A 17472-nucleotide genomic window follows, 5' to 3' on the forward strand; every position below is an offset into this window, starting at 1 on the left:
AATTATTTCGGACAAAGCTCAATCCCACAGCTTTGCAGCCCCCTGGAGAATCGAAAATCACAGAATTAGGGAGTATCATTATACATGAGCCATGCAATCCAGATCTCAATTTGGACTCAAACCATAAAATATTCCTATTGAACCTACGCGGGTAAATGGTGGTCACAAGATAATTAAGGATTAACAAGTAGTATGAAAATATCTCAGCATGAGGTCAAACAGCAAGACTTTGAAAACAGACTGACCTCAGAAGGTCTCCCATGGGCTATTTAATAGCTGAATGCCTGGGACCTAACCAATCTGAGCCTCAGTTTCCTCCTCTGTAAAATGGGGATAAGCCTATTTCAAAGTCATTACAAAGATAGTTAATGGATATTAAAAGGTCTGACATGTAGTTCAAAATAAATAATGTCATCCTTTCCTTTTCCTCTTCATTAATCATTAGGGAGAAGACACCATCATCTCCAAAAAGCTGTATCAAATTGCAACTAATGATGTCAGAGAAGTGCTTCAGATGGCTCAAACTTCTTCTTTTTTTTTTTTTTTTTCCGTACTGGGGATGGAACCCAGGGGCTTATACCTCAGAGCTACACCCCTACCCCTATTTTTTATTCTTTTTTTTTCTTTTTTGTAGTACTGGGGTGGAACTCAGGGGCATTTCTACCTCCGAGCTATACTCCTAGACCTATATATACTTTATTTGGTAACAGGGTCTCACTAAGTTGCTGAGAGCCTCACTAAGTAGCTGAGGCTGGCTTCGAACCTGTGTGATCCTCCTGTCTCAGTCTCCCAAGAACTGGGATTACAAGTGTGTGCCACCGTGCCAGATTATTCATTATTTTAAAACAGAGTCTCACTGAGTTGCAAAAGGCCTCACTAAGTAGCTGAGGCTGTCCACAAACTGTGATCCTCCAGTATCAACCTCACTAACACTGGGACTACAAGCTTGAGCCACCATGCCCAGCTCTCCCTACTAACTTTTTAAGGACACTGTCCATTTCCTCTTTTGTCTATTCAACATATTTGACTACCAAATAAGGGAGAAGACCTATTTTGGGCATAGAGAACAGTAATGAACAGATTCCTCGTTCTAAAAAACTTATAATTAAAAGTAGAGAACTAAGCTGGGCATGGTGGCACATGCTTGTAATCCCAGTACTTGGGAGGATGAGTCAGGAGGATTGTAGGTTGGCAGCCAGCCTCAGCTACATACTGAGGCCCTCTGCAACTTAGTAAAACCCTAAGAGACCCTGTTTCAAAATAAATAATAAAAAACAGGGCTGGGAGTGTAGCTCAGAGGTACAATGCCCCTGGGTTCAATCCTCAGTACCACTAAAAAAAAAAAAAAAAATAGTAGTGAACTATTGGTCTGGGATTACACCTAAACTATGACTTAGTTTGACCAGCACTATATGAGCCAGTATTGTAAAACTGAATCATTCTATAATGTCCAGACTTCTGGCTCCTCTTAGAGCTCGGAATGTCTCACATCAGTGGGCCCTTTTCCAACTAAACAGAACTGGCTGGGGCAGAGCAGCTTTCCCCATCTTTAGGCCCCTCCTGCTCTAACCATCCAAGTGCAGCCCCCAACCCCACCCCCGCCACCTCTGGCCCAACAGGCCCTTAAGAGAGGCAGTTTCCGTTTCCATTTATCATTGCATTTGCTCTGTTCTTCTCCTAATAGGGAAATCGTTCTCTCTAATCGTGTCTCCATCAAAAGCGGGGAAATGAAAAGTAGAAAACATGGAATCTTGAGTCAACATGTTTTAAGGGAAAAAGGCAGCATTAGTTCTCAGTGGACGTGAGTTTCTACGAGAAACACAGAATATGAAATATGAATATGAAAAAATAAACTTAAAATGTCACTGCAAGAATTCGGTAACGATTTTGACTGGGAAACATGTAGGACGAACAAGTAAACGAACTAAATAATAAAGATAATTTAAAAGTTTGTTTTTGGATGCGAATATGATGTTGCATTATTCTTACAAGCAGCTGGCTCTCAGCCGTTCGTTACCTGCCCCGCCCGAACTGAGCCCCGGGCTCTAATCAGGTGCATCTCGATATCCCCAGAATTATCTCCATGCTGGCAAAATAATTAGCAATGGAAAAAAAAGGGGGGAGGAACGCTCGTCTTTAACACTATTACTACACAGTTGTCAGGGATGGTACGATTAAAGATGGACATCAGCTTCAGTCGAGTTGAAAATATTCCCCGCTTCAACTGTGCGAGACTCCCACCTCTGAGCGCCGTGATTCCGCGGGACCAAAGTGGATCCCAAACTGCTGGGTCTCAGAAGCCCCCGACGCCAGGCCCCGCCTCCTACATGAGTCCCCGCCCCACTCCGGAAGCCCCGCCTCCTCCCGGAAGCCCTGCCGGTCCTCTCAGTCCACGCCTGCGCCTCCCACGCGAGAGGCGCCAGCGCCGTCGCCAAGCAGCGGCGTAGAGCATGATGGGAGACGGACGGAAGCCTCGTTGAGCCAACTTATTAAAGCGAACGCTGCAGACGTGGTGATGGCGTAACGCAGAGAAACAAGCCTGCAAAGGAACGTGCGGGTCACGGTGGGACCGAACGGAAGCCCCAGCGGGCCAAAATCTTTACGGCATGGAAAGCTCGAAGGTGCTGGAGGCGGAGAAGGGGCTGGAGGGAGGCTGTGGCGCGCGGGGCACTGTGGGACGCAGCGTGGCAACGTGGGGCCTGACGGAAGCCTCGGAGGCTCACTCCGTAACGACGCGGGAAGTCCGGACGCCGTAGCCGCCTGAAACGGAGGCCCGAGGCGGGAGAGGGCCCGGCCCCGGCGGCGGCCATGGCGGAGAGGCCGGAGGACCTAAACCTGCCCAACGCCGTCATCACCAGGATCATCAAGGAAGCGGTGAGTTGCTCGGGCTGTAGGGAAGCGGGGCCCGGGCCGGCAGCCTGGCTTACCCCGGTCTCCCCACAGCTCCCGGACGGTGTCAATATCTCCAAGGAGGCCCGGAGCGCCATCTCCCGCGCCGCCAGCGTCTTCGTGCTGTACGCCACGTCCTGGTGAGTGGGGCACAGCTGGGCAGAGCTCCGCTGGGGCAGGGTAAAGGAGGCGCAGAGAGGGGTCCCTGGTTTTGAGTTTGTGGTCTGAAATAATTATCCTCGGTTGGGGAGGGACTCACAGCCCCCCCCCCCCATCAGTTCTTACAAGTTACGAAGCGGAATAAACTACAGAATGACTTTGCCTTAGCTTTTTTGTTCAGAGAAAGGAAGGACTTAACCCTTGTCATACAAAAAGTCATGTATCTGAACCGTATGTAGGTGTTCCTACCCATCCTCTACATGCGCCTTTCCCTACCCGTGGCACACGCAGCAAGGAGGGTGTCCAGCAGCCGCTGATGGTCCTTGCTCTTTTTTTTGTCAGTGCCAACAACTTTGCAATGAAGGGAAAACGCAAGACACTGAACGCCAGTGATGTGCTCTCAGCCATGGAAGAGATGGAGTTCCAGCGGTTCGTTACCCCGTTAAAAGAAGCTCTGGAAGGTAAGGACTCTTCCGTTTCTAAGACAGAAGATAGCCATCCAGTGTGACCTGTTCACCTGGCCCTGCAGCTTTCAGGTGGGTCCCTTTAAGTCCAGTAAGCCACTTTGCACCACCTCAGGTGTTTGCAATTTGAGGCAGGTTATTTTTCCTTCTGTGCCTCAGCTTCTCCAGTTATACTGTGGAGTTACCAGGCACAGACTCTGGTTCACTCTTCCAGCCCTATCTCTAATCCGCTTCTTCTTCCTTACAGCATATAGACGGGAGCAGAAAGGCAAGAAAGAAGCTTCAGAGCAAAAGAAGAAAGACAAAGACAAAAAAACAGATTCAGAAGAGCAAGACAGGAGCAGAGACGAGGACAATGACGAAGACGAGGAAAGGCTGGAAGAAGAAGAACAGAATGAAGAAGAGGAGATAGACAACTGAATGGGGTGGGCACACTGGCACTGTGGAAGCTGCCACTCTGAAATGTGGTACATGTTTATGTGAAGCTTTTCCTTGCTGGGCAGTAGTCTTGGGCACAAGTGCGTAAGAAGATCAAAATAAAAACTGTTCAGAATTATCTTCAAAACCAGTGCTCAGACTCAGAGCATCTGAGTGGCAGGATCCTGTTTTGTTTCATCAGTTTGAAAGTTAGGACTTTTTGGTAAGAGAGATTCTAAATGGCGAGTGAGTCCATTTTATATCTCATGTTTACTTACATGTAAGTTTAAGTACTTTTTGTTTCCAGGCCTCCTTACTCAACAACAAAAAAAAGTAGTGATTTCCATGCTGACTGCTATGTTCCAGATCACGCAGGGAAGGAGGCTCAGGAAAAATTGAGGCTTTGATCATGGTCACCTATGTTTGGTTGTACAGTACTTGGCAATACTAGCTTATTAAGAATGGTCAGAATTGTTTAGTTTTAGGAAACTACTAAGAAACTGGGAGAGTAATGAAATCTGTCTTGTCTCCTCACTTGACAGTTGCATTCATTGAGTTTGGTTTTCTCAAGATCCGGTTGGTTTGCAGTCCTTCTATATTTCCTGTAGACATTCCACCTGCCGGGGTGGCTGCACTCTGGGCACATGTGCTCATAAACTAGCAGTGTGGATTAGAATTAGACATGCAAGGGTGCCAGTGTCTGTCTTTAACAAAACAAATGGCCAAGTATTACATGTGCCTCACTGCCACCTACCACTGCAGCTTTAGGCTTTATCATCACCTCCTGGAACGTGTCGAATCCCAGGTTTTCTCTTATTATACATCATTTCTTCATATGCTACATCGAAAAGCTTTTCATTCTTTAATTGGTGACAGGTTCCAGACTTCATTTCCTCTAGGCACAACTTTTCCCGACTGTGCTTCTCTTCCTCTGTATCCACATTCTCTTTTACTCATTTCATCTTCCACTCTAGGAACTTTGGTTACTTGCTTAATATCCCAAAGTGCAAGTTCCTCTGACTTCTTGGTTCTAACCTCTTATCTTTTAAAAATGATATCGTGAAATTCCTCTGAACCTTAAGGGAAATCTGATGGTGCTCATGAATCTAATCCCCCACGCCAACCATTCCCTTTAATTGCTTCTAAAGTGTCTTTGTTGGCTTTTCTTATCGTTTTTCTCTTTCCATTCACTGTTCCAAGCACTTTTTAAAATCTCAGTTGAGCGCTTGGGATTTGACAGGTAGTGTGGTGAAGTGTGACACTGTTAACTTATTAACTTAATACAATAAAAAGTTTGTTGATAAATGACTAAAGACTGTGTAGAAGATTATAATGGCTTTGTACAAATAAAGAACTTTCTTCTTTAAGGTGGTGGCATATATACAGCTAGCTGTGGTGGCACATGCCTGTCATCAGCCTGCATTTCCATCACTGGAGAGGCTGAGGTGGGAGCATCCCTTCAGTCTAGGAGTTCAGTTCAGTCTAAGCAACATAGTTAGACCCCATCTCAGGAAAAAAAAAGATGTATAAAGTGATGACAGACATGTATAGGGTGTGTGCTTTGAGAAGACCCACCTGATCAAACACAGTGTTTGAGGTGCAGACAGGGTCAGACGGTTGCACACCCTGAACCCTGCATCACCTTGGATGACCAGCAGGTGGTTGCACACCCTGAACCCTGCATCACCTTGGATGACCAGCAGGTGCTGCTCGTTCACAGGCAAGGGCATTGCTCAAGTCATTAAAAAAAATTCCCAAAGATAAGCACTAGTGGTTACTTGGTTTAGTGGCTTTTTCCTTCTCCAAAGCAGAAACATCCTTTCTCAATTCCCACGAGCACCACTCTAGGCTAAGCCCTCAAGTTTCATTTGGACTCCTGTGGCTTCCTTTGAACTCAGTTTCCTGCCCCATCTCTGCTTCCCCTGTATTGTGCTTGCCATGGAGATCTTCTGGAACATGGTTATGTTACAGTCCCTCCCTGCTTCCTGTGAAATCCAAGCTGGGTGTGGTGGTACATGCCTGTAATCCCAGCTACTCAGGATGCCAAGAAATGATCAAAAGTTCAAGGCCGTTCATAGCACAATTCACAATAGCCAAATTATGAAACTAACCTAGGGTCCATCAATAGATGAATGGATTATGAAATTATGGGATAGCAAAAGCTGGGCTTGGTGGCGCACACTTGTAATCTCAGCATCTGGGAGGCTGATACTGGAGGATCACGGTTCACGGACAGCCTCAGGTGCTTAGGCCCTCTGCAACTTAGTGAGACCTGTTTCAAAATAAAGAATAAAAAATAGGGCAGGAGGTGTAGCTCAGAGGTTGAATGCCCCTGGGTTCAATCCCCAGACCCGCAAAAAAATAAAATTATGGGATAGCCACACAATGGAATTCTCAGCAATAAAGAACTAGATCATATCATTTGCAAGAAAATAGAAGGACCTGGAGAACATTGTTAAGTGAGATTAACCAATCACAGAAAGTGAAGGGTCATGTTTTCTCATACTCAGAAGCTAGGGAGTAAGAAGGACTGCAGATAATGGAGGAGAAACCTCAGTGGAGTCAGGGAGGTGGTCTAGGGAAAAGGGAGGGAGAAAAGAAAAGTGAGGATCAGTGAAGGAATTACTGCATCAGCTTTATGCAACTCCAGGAACAGACCAATGTCAATCTCAGTACTCAGTATGGGGAAGGGGGGATGGAAAGAGCCGGGGGAAGGCCAGTTTAACCAACTGGTTTTTTTTGTTGTTTTTTTTTTTTTTTTTTGCAGTACCAGGGATGGAACCCAGGGGCATTGAGCTACACCCCCCAGCCCTATATTTTAGTTCTTTTTATATTTTATTTGAAACAGGGTCTCACTGAGTTGCGAAGTGCACTGAGACTGTCCGTGAACCACAATTTTTTTTTTTTTTCAGGTCTTGGGATGGAACCCAGGGGCATTTGACCTCCGAGCTACACCCCCTGCCCTATTTTTTATTCTTTATTTTGAAACTGGGTCTCACTGAATTGCAGAGGGCCTCACTAAGTAGCTGAGGCTGTCCAGGTCTCAGCCTCCCGAATGCTGGGATTACAAGCGTGCGCCACCACACCCAGCTCCGTGAACCACAATCTTAATGTCTCCACCAACCGAATGCTGGGATCATAAATGTGCACTACCACGCCCGGCCCAGCTTAGGCAACTTAATGAAACCCTGTCTCAAAACAAAGGCTAGGAATGTAGTTCAGTTGTGGAGCGCTGGCCTTGTGTATGGGTTTTATCCTTTTTACCACAAAAAATAAACATAGATAAATCCCTACTTAGATCATCATTCAAAGCCTGTGTAAGAAAGGCTTACCCAACCATTGTGTGTGTGTGTGTGTGTGTGTGTGTGCGCGAGCGCGCACGCGCGCGCTCGCGTTTTAGACACTGGGAATTGAAACAAGCATTCTACCTCTGAGCTACACCTCCAGCTGTTTTTGTTTGTTTTAGAAACTAGGTCCCACTTGCTAAGGCTAGCCATGAACCTGGAGTCCTCCTTTCTCAGCCTCCCAAATTTGGGATTACAAGCATTCGCCACCATGCCTGGCTCCAACCATCTATTTTAACCTAATTTCCAATGTAAGGCTATGAGTGCCCTAGTCAAGGATGGATCCCAAAAATCTGTGGCTTTAATTTGTCCTTCCCCATTCCTCACCAAACTTTTAACTATGTTTCCTGAGGGAACTATGACATAAAACTACATGACCTCTTCAAGGTCATCCTTTTCCCCAACCATACTTGTCATTCCTGTCATGGTGTCTGGATTTGAAGGTTTTTTTCATTTTTTAAGCAGGTTCCTTCATGCCTGGCTTGGCGCATGCATATACTCCCAGTACTTGGAAGGCTGAGACAGGAGGATCACAGGTTCAAGGACAGCCCCAACAACATTGTGAGACTCAACAACCTAGAGAGACCCTGTTTCAAAATAAACCAAAGGTGTAACTTGGAGGTAGAATGCCCTTGGGTTCCGTCTCCAGTACCAAAAAAAAAAAAAAAAAAAAAAGTGACTTGTCAGATTCTAGCCCCACTAATTTATGAAAGCAGATCGTAAGCCGGGTGTGGTGGCACACACTTGTAATCCCAGTACTTGGGAGGCTGAGACAGGATGTTCACAGGTTCGAAACCAGCCTCGGCTATTTAATGAGGCTCTCAGCAACTTAGACCCTATTTCCAAACAAAATATAAAAAAATGGGTCTGGGAGTATAGTCCAGAAGTAGAAAGTCCCTGGGTTCCATCCCAGTACCACCAAAACAAGAAACAAAACATATCAGAGCCTTTTGCTCTGAATATCTGCCCCCCCCCCCTTCTTGGATTGAACCCAGGGGCATTCTACCCCCACGTTATATCCCCAAAACTATTTTATTTTTTTAATTTTGAAACCGGGTCTCACTAAGTCGCTAAGACTGACCTTGAACCTGAGGTTCTCCTGCCTCACCCTCCAAATAGCAACTACTGAGGTTACAAGCATGTGCCACCATGTCTAGCAAAATTAACCCTTTTAAATGAACACTTTGGTAGTGTTTAGTACAGCCACAAAATTGTACAAGCACCACTTCTGTCTGGCTTCAAAATATTTTCATCACACTGTACTTGTGAAATGGTTACTGCATGCTCCCCAACCCACTCATGCCCTGGCAACCACCAGTAAACCCCATAAACCCCATAAGCCTCACCAGCTCCCTCCCCCAACACCCCCCCCCCACACACACATATACACGCACAGACCTTCCAGATGTCTCTACCCATCAGGTCTGATGCCCCTATCAGACTTGGTTTTTTAAATGCCTTTGTCTTTTACATCACATCTTCCAACCCATGGCGCAGAGCAGGATCCGAGTAATTTAATTACGCTGGAATCAATTTTCTCTGAAAACCTGGAAGGCCGTCTGGTGCTGAACTCGACAACTTTAAAGTGCTCAGTTCGCAAAAATGGACTTAGCTATTATGTTAGGCATTATGGTGTTGTGTTAACGTCCTTAACATCCCATTGTTCTTTCACCAAAAAATGAACCAGAGCCAAGTTTGTACGAGGCTGGGGAGAGAACTTGGAAAGTCCACCTAGGGGTGAAGCCAGGGCGGTCCTAGCCTCCCGCGCCAGGCCCCTCCAGGCTCCCCGCAGCCTTTCCCCGCCCAGGCGAGGCCGGGAGGGGCGGGCTCTCTACCCCCTCGACACACCTGATTGGCTCGGCCTCAAGTCTGACAGGTGTGGCGTGGGCGGGGCCTCGCGGGAGCTGGCGAGCCCGCGGGGGCGTGGCCTGCGTGCGAGTGGGGCGGGCCGTGGGGGGGAGCTGTTTCCGGGAGAGCCGCCCCGCCCCCACGTGGGGCCTGGGTGACCAGAGCGGGAGACCGCGAAGGTTGGAGCAGCGGCTGGAAGCTCTTAGGGAGGCTGGTGAGTTGGTGCCGGACTCCGGGAGATGGCAGGCTTGGAGGGGGGCTCCAGAGCGACGCTGGGGTTATTGCACTGGGTCCGCATCCCCAGGTGGTGCCGTGGACCTGAAGCGCTGGCGCTGCAGCGGGGGAGAGTCCCCGCAGGCCTCTGTTTGGGTTAGATGTCTTGCAGCAGCCGGAGTTGGGGCTCCCGTCTCCTCGCTGGGCTCCACCATCCCTCGGAGACCGCTAGGGCAGTCTCCGTCAGTGCAGAGCCCGAGGTGCGTTGCAGCCCGGAGGAAGGAGGCGGAAACAATGAGAGGCGCTCGTGCTAGGCGTTGCGCGCACTGGCGCTTCCAGTTCTTACAACAACCCATTGAGGTTGACTCAAGTCCCCACTTACGAGATGAGAAAGCCCCGGGGTCACACAACTGGAAAGTGACAGTACCAGGGTGTGTATCCGCGGCTCTGACTCCAAAACCCACACTTACCCAGCCCACTACCACCAGCAGCGGGTCCAGAGTTAGGGTGCTACCTTTTCCCTCTCCCACCCCGCTCAAAAGCCCGGCTCTGCTGGGAAGAAAACTTCAAAACAGGCTCAGAGTGGGCGCCGAAGACCGGCCTGCTAGAGAACTGAATTCCAGCCGGGATCTGCAGCCGACCTGCTGCGTGATCCAGGGGCAGTGCCCTTCCCTGAACCCAGCTCACCTCTGTTTCAGTGATGTGATTAGCCTAAGGAGCCGGTGGAAATAACAGGTTCTCCTTCTAGCTCCAGATCAATGAGCCCAGAGGAGTTTTGGCTTCCCAAAGCCCCAGGGCCAAGCTGTGGTCTCACTTTTCATTAATCTCTATATCTAGCTCCAGGCCAGGCACCGAGTTATTCAGGAAATGTGGGTTGATGGGACAACCAGTCCATCCCTTTTAGAACTGCAGGACAGCTGCTGGCCTGGGCCTTGGGTTTCTCAACTCTGGCCCTTCTACCTAGCTGGCGGTCATGACTGCCTTCTGAGCTAGCTGCAGAGCCTGCCAGACCTGGCAAGGCCGCAGCTCCCAGCCCTGTGCCAACAGCACCGCCTCTGGGATCCTCCATGCAGCACAACCTGGGGGCCGCTGGCCTTGCAGGTCTTTCTCCATCCACCCCTCCCAAGTTAGGTTACTCCCAGCTGTCATTGACTCCCACAGACACAGCCCCTGGCCACCCCTCTACTCTGGCATCTGTGTAGTGGCCAAAATTTTAGTCCTCTACCACGTAGGTGCTGGGAAGCAGGGACCCACACCTCGGGTATCTTGGAACACCCGGTGAATATCCTTCCTTCCGGGCGTGGTACAGGAGTCATGGGCTGTTGAGGAGATCTAGTTCCAGCTCAGCCTTACGCCCAATAATAATAAAATTGGCTACAACTTACTGTGCACACGTACTGTCTACTCAGTGCCAGACACGAACCTCATCACTATCTCTAATCTTCGCCGCAGCCTTGCAAGCTTGATAATATCATCCCATCGCATAGGTTATGAAATAGAGACTGTGAAAGGCCACCAGCCGTGCCCAAAGTTACAGATCAGACCTGGGGCCATTTAACCTTGAACGTGTTTTTTTTTCTTGCACCACCCTACACTATTCTCTAGAAAACCGCACTTGCTCTAATGTAGGTGAACAGAGGCGCTGGACAAGCTGGTGCTGGCTTGTTCCTGTAAGCGGTGATGCAGGACTTAAGTTGAGGTTTGCAGGCTTCCTTAGATTGGGAGAAGACATGCCTTCCCAATGTGCAAAAGTCTTCCAAACTCTGAGGGACTTTTCCCAGAGCAAAACGCTGGCTTGTTATTTGACTCTGCAAAACAGGGATACCACTCAAGAGTGTTTTTTCACTCCACAAATATTTATTAAGTGCTTATTGTTATGGGCTGTGTGAGCTAGGTCATAGCACGCTGGCCTGGAAGCCAGAGCCTAAGGGTCAGAATCTAGCTCTATACCTTATTTGCTGTGTAATCTCAAGCAAGTCCTAAGTCCCTCGGCATCCCATTTTTTCACATTAAAATATAAAGAATAGCCGGGCTTGGTGGCACAAGTTGTAATCCCCGCGCTTGTGAGGCAAAGACAGGAGGATCGTGCAGGTTTGAAGCCAGCCACGTGCACTGGCTTAGGAGACCCTGTTTCCAAATAAAAATAAAATAGGTCTGGGAGTGTAGCCCGGAGGTAAAAGGGCTTCCAAGAACCCCAGTACCACAAATAATAATAATAATAATAATAATAATAATAATTAAAGAATTAGCTGGGCTTGGTGGTACACATTTGTAATCCCAGTAATTGGGAGGCTGAGACAGGAGGATTGCAGGTTTGTGGCCAGCCTCCGCTATTTAGTGATGCCTTCTGCAACTTAGACCTTGTTTAAAAAAAAAAAAAAAATAGGGCTGGAAGTATAGCATGGGTTCAATCCCCAGAATGCCCCTAGGTTCAGCCCCCAGTACTGCTAAAAAATAAAAAAACAAAGAATTAGCTGGGTGCACATGTCTATAATTCCAGTACTTGGGAGGCTAGATAGGAGGACCAAAACCAGCATGTGGGTACTAGCAGACACTCTTTCCAAATAAAAAATAAGAGCCGGGTGTGGATTATGCATACCTGTAGTCCCAGTATTTGGCAGGCTGCAATGAGAGGATCCCAGGTTCCAGGACAGCCTCAGCAAATAGTGAGACTCTCATCAACCTAGTGAGACTTTGTTTCCAAATAAGAAATAAAATCAGGCTGGGGGTGTAACGCTAAGGTAGAATGCCTCTGGGTTCCATTCCCAGTAACACAAAAACAACACAAAATATAAAATAAAATAAGGCTGAGGGTATAGCTCAGAGGTAGAACACCCTTGGGTTCAATCCCCAGTGTCTGTCTGTCTGTCTGTCTGTCTGTCTGTCTCTCTCTCTCTCTCTCTCTCTCTCTCTCTCTCTCTCACACACACACACACACACACACACACACACACACACACACAAAGTAAAGGACTAAAGAGGATCATTGATTTTCAACTTTTTAATTCTTTCAGCACTAATACCCCCCTTTTTTTTTGAGGGTCTCTGGATAGAACCCAGAAGCATTCAACCTCCAAGCTACACCCCCTGCCCTATTTTTTCTTCTTTATTTTGAGACAGGGTCTCACTAAGTTGCGGAGGGCCTCACTAAGTAGCTGAGGCTGTCTGCGAACCACGATCCTCCGGTCTCAGCCTCCCAAATGCTGGGATTACAAGCGTCACGCCCGGCAACTAATACCCCTTTCTTAATCTCTGTGACCCTCCCCAATAAAATACCAGGCAAAGTAGAACTGCGTTAATGAGGATGTCCCTTCCACTTTTGCCCTCCCCACCTCTCCCAGGCTCCTGGGGTGAAATTTGCACAGCGCAGCCCAGCTCATAGAGTCCTGTGGGATGCTTCTGATGGATAAACTGAAGGCAGTGGCTCCCTCAGCCTCCCAAAGGAGATGGAGATTTGAGGCCAGTGGAATGCAGTGGTGGATTCCAGAAGCCAGGGAGGGGCCTGCTGCAAAGATGGTCCTCAGGAAAGTGAATCAGAGCCATGTGGACTCGACTTTCCAGAATGACATTAACAATAGCATTAAACAAGTCATGTAACCTGCCTGAGCTTCCATTTCCTCATTACTGAAAGAGCAATCCTTGCAATTAAATGAGATAATATTAGTTTAGAGTACCTATTCCAGCGCCCAACACCCAAGTAATACACTCAGTATTTTTTTTCTGCTGTTTCTTCCACTTCTCCAGTGCCCAAAGCAGAGGCAATATGGGAAGAGAGTTGCCTTCTAAATCAAATGTTAGCAATATTGGGGGGATGATATTTTTTTGTTGGTATGGTAGTGGCGGTGGTGGTAGAACTGGGGGTGGAACCCAGGGGCAGTGTACCTCTGAGCTACAGCCCCAGCCATATTTTATTCTTTTATTTTGAAACGCAATCTCACTGAGTTGCAGAGGGCTTCACTAAGTAGCGGAGGCTGGCCATGAACCTGCAATCCTCCTGTCTCAGCCTCCCAAGTACTGGAATTACAAGCGTGTACCACCATACCCGACCAGGGATGATATTCTAAACCTTGCATTTGGAATCTAGAACAAATTAATACTGGCTGGATAGTGCTAAGTGTGCTGACATGGGCAAGTGATGCAACCCCGCTGAGTTGGATTAACCCCTGGCAGACAGGAGAACAGAATTTTGCACAACCTAGGTAGACAGGACCTCATATATGCCGAGTGATTGCTCATCTGGGAGTTGAAACGTCTTTGGGAGGCCTGACGTGCCTTGTATCAGATGCTGCTGCTGCTGCTGCTGCTGCTGCTGGCCCGCCCTGTGGTGTGGGGATAGGGTGGGTCCCCGGGTGGCTCCTGATAACCCCAACCCCGTCAAGGAGGGAGGTGGGATAAGATGGGCCCCTGAGCTGGGAGGGAGCTAAAGGGGCCAGAGACACCGGGTAGAAAGGCAGCACCGGCACATCGAAGGATCCCCAGGATTCTAGAACACACCAGAGTTCTAGTCCTGCTGTGTTAGCTTCTGACTCCACCTTGGGTAAGTCCCTGCTCACACTGAGCCTTGAGGAGGACTTGTCCGAGAAGCAACTGGTCTTGGGCCAGCCAGCCCTCACTTTCTTTGTACCACCTCCGCCTCCTCCTCTTCCGCCTCCTCCTCCTCCTCTTCCTCCTCCTCTCTTCTCCTTCTCCCCTTTTTGTTTTCCTAGGTACCTCCAAATCAAAATGAAACCGCCTCCTTTCCAAATCTGGCTTCCCATCACCTCCTCTGTGCCCCGTCCCTGTCTGCAGCCCTCCGGGGCAGGCTGACCCAGAGCATCCTCCTGAGAGACCGCCTCTTGGCTGCCTCAAGATGGCCCTTCTCCACCCTCTGCCCCCTCCCTGGCCTCTGTGCGCCTCTGCTTCTGGTCTGCTCTGCCAAGCCACAGGATTTACCTTCCTAAGGCCAGTCTTTGATCAAGCTCCTCCTGCTCAGAAATCTCCCCTGACTGGTTGGGCCCCCTGGTCCCCTCGCGCCTCTCCAACCACAGGTGCCTCCACCACCTCCTCAGGGCCTCGGAGCAGGCCACAGCACCCTCCTTCCCCTTGCTTCTCTTCCTGCAGGAATGCCATCTCTTACCCATGGAACTCACGTATCCTGCACAACTGAGTTCTAGCCCTTGTCTTCTGAGGGCCCCTCTGCCCTCCTAACTCACACAGGAACCGTGGCTCACCAACGGCCAGGCTCCTCCTGTGTGACATGCACCCCACAGCCCCGGGTCCCAGGACCGCCCTGCCGACCCAAGGAGAAGCCACCCGTGAAAGTGCCCAGGGTGACCTGGCACGCAGTAGGTGCTTAAGACACACATGATGCTGGGTGTGGTGATGCATGCCAGTAATCCCAGTACTTGGAAGGCTAAGACAAGGGAGGGTCACAGGTTCGAAGCCAGCCTCAGCAACTTAGTGAGGCCCTCTACAACTTAGTGAGATCCTGTTTCAAAATAAAGTGCTATAGAGCCAGGCGTGGTGGCGCACGCTTATAATCCCAGCATTTGGGAGGCTGAGACAGGAGGATCTTGGTTCATGAACAGTCTCAACTACTTGGGAAGGCCCTTTGCAACTCAGTGAGACCCTGCTTAAAAATAAAGAATAAAATATAGGGCTGGAGTCGTAGATAAGAGGTAGAATCCCCCTGGGTTCCGTTCCCGGTGGCGCAAAAAATAAAAAATAAAGTGATATAGGCTGGGGGTATAACTCAGAGGTAGAATACTCCTATATTCAATCCCCAATACCATAAAAAAAAAGAAAAGAAAAGAAAAAAAGAACTATGAATGCCTCACTTCTGCCTCCTATCTCTTACCTGGCATGGAGGGCATATTTTCTTGTACTTCGTGTAACTAAATATTTACTGTGGGCCAGAGTCCATGTGTGGGCCTGATAGAGTGGGGGAGGTAGAAGTGAACCGTCCCCCGCCCTGCCCTACAGGAGCTCTGTCTACTGGCACTTGATAAGGCAGGTTCAGGAAGGACTCTTATATAAGAGCTGGGCATTAATCCCAATTCTTGGGAGGCCGAAACAGGAGGATCGCAGACTTGAGGATAGCGTCTGCGCTTACAAAGACACTGTTTCAAAATAAAAAGGCTTGGGAGCCAGGTGTGATGGCGCACGCTTGTAATCCCCATGCTTGGGAGGTTGAGACAGGAGGATCGCACAGGTTCTAAGCCAGCCTCCGCTACTTGGTGAGGCTCTCAGCAACTTAGTGAGACCCTGTTTCCAAATAAAATATAAAAATAGGTCTGGGAGTATAGCCTGGGGGTAGAAAGCCCCTGGGTTCCACCCCCAGTACCACCAAAAAAAATTTTTTTTTAATAAATAAATAAAAAGACTGAGGATGTAACTCAGAAGTAGAATGGGGAGGAGAGGCTGTAGGCTGGGGCACGTGGGGTGTGGGGAGGCTGTGGGGAGCCCAGGCCTTCTGGGTAAAGGGAGCAGGGCCCCACTGCAAAGCAAGAAGGTGGCGCTCTGCTTGGCAGCTTCGAGGCTCCGTGGCTGGCAGGACAGCGCTGGGGTCGCTGTGGGGGAGGGCCTGCGAGGCTGACCCTGTGTGGGTGGTACCCTACAGGGAGTCCACACGCCAGGATGCTGGCAGTGCTTTTCACTTGAGGTAGACTTAACAGGGGACTTTTGCTTTTTGCTTATCTGCTTTTCTAAAATTTCTGCCATAAACATGGGCATTTTTCATGGAATAAACAAAGCTTAGATGTTGGCTCGATGAGTGCTGGATTTTCCCTTTTTATTTCCAATCCGTTGATTGCAGGGTGGGGGTAGTGGGAGCTGAACCCAGGAATGTTCTACCTCTGAGCCCCACAGCCTGCCCTTTCTATTTTCTTTTTTTATTTAGAAACAGGGTCTCTTAAGCCAGCAAGGCTGGCTTCGAACCTGCGCGATCCTCCTGTCTCCACCTCCCAAGCGTGGGGATTACAAGCGTGCGCCACCACGCCTGTCCTTCTATTTTCTTATTTTGAAATAGGATTTTTGCTAAGTTACCTACCCTGGCCTGAAACCTGTGATCCTCCTGTTTCAATCTGCCGAGTACTGGGATTACAGGTGCGCACTTCCAGGCCCAATCCAATCCATTGATTATGCAGTGAAGTATAATAAAAATTAGTAAGTAGAGCCAGGTATGGTGCGCATGCCTATAATCCTAGTACTTGGGAGGCTGAGATGGGAGGATCAGCAGTTTACGGCCAGCGATTTAGCAAGGCCTTCATCAACTCAGTGAGACCCTGCTCAAAATAAAAATTAAAGCCAGGCGTGGTGGTGGACGCTTGTAATCCCAGCGTCTGGGAGTCCAAGACCGGAGGATCGCGGTTCGTGGACAGCCTCAGCTACTTAGTGAGGCCCTGTTTCAAAAATAAAGAATAAGCCGGGCGTGGTGGCGCACGCTTTTAATCCCTGTGCTTGGGAGGCAGAGGCAGGAGGATTGAGGCCAGCCGCGCTGGCTTAAGAGAGACCCTGTTTCAAAAATACAGAAAATAGGTGTGGGAGTGTAGCCCAGAGGTAGAAAGGCTTCCAGGAATCCCAGTACCACCAAAAAAAATAATAATAATAAAGAATAAAAAACAGGGCAGGGGTGTAGCTCGGAGGTCAAATGCCCCTGGGTTCCATTCCCAGATCCGCAAAATAAATAAATATTTTAAAATAAATAAAAATAAAGCCAGGCAAGGTGGTGCACGCTTGTAATCCCAGCATTCAGAAGGCTGAGACCAGAGGATCACGGTTCACAGACAGCCTCAGCTACTTAGTGAGGCCCTCTGCAACTCAGTGAGACCCGATTTCAAAATAAAGAATAAAAAAATAGGGCAGGGGGTGTAGCTCAGAGGTTGAATGCTTCTAAGTTCTATCCCCAGACCCGCAAAAACAACAGCAACAAAAAATAAAAAATAAATAAATAAATAAAAAGGTGAGGGTGTTTCTTTAGGTTTAATCCCCAGTAACTCTCTCCCCCACCAATTAATGACTAGAAAATTGCTCTTTTTGTTTTGTTTTGTTTCTCTCATTTCTCTCCTTACCTTGGAAACCAGCAGGGATTGAGGGACCATGGTCTGGGTAGCACTGGGCTAGAGAGAGGGGAGGCAGGAATCTGGACGGGCTGTCTTCCA

The 17472-nt window shown here is 48.6% G+C and overlaps 1 protein-coding gene across 1 annotated transcript; it reads left to right on the plus strand.

Annotated features, from left to right (window-relative positions):
• Positions 1 to 2808: 2808 nt before the first annotated feature.
• POLE3 (DNA polymerase epsilon 3, accessory subunit) lies at positions 2809 to 4007 on the plus strand (the record flags this gene model as incomplete). Its single annotated transcript, XM_080709069.1, has 4 exons — positions 2809 to 2874; positions 2944 to 3029; positions 3391 to 3509; positions 3760 to 4007. The coding sequence occupies 4 exons, from the start codon at positions 2809 to 2811 to the stop codon at positions 3930 to 3932; spliced, it is 444 nt and encodes a 147-aa protein (XP_080565195.1). The 3' UTR covers positions 3933 to 4007.
• Positions 4008 to 17472: the final 13465 nt, after the last annotated feature.

This window comes from Muscardinus avellanarius, assembly GCF_963383645.1.
Source record: "Muscardinus avellanarius genome assembly, chromosome: 13".
NCBI classification, from domain to species: domain Eukaryota; kingdom Metazoa; phylum Chordata; class Mammalia; order Rodentia; family Gliridae; genus Muscardinus; species Muscardinus avellanarius.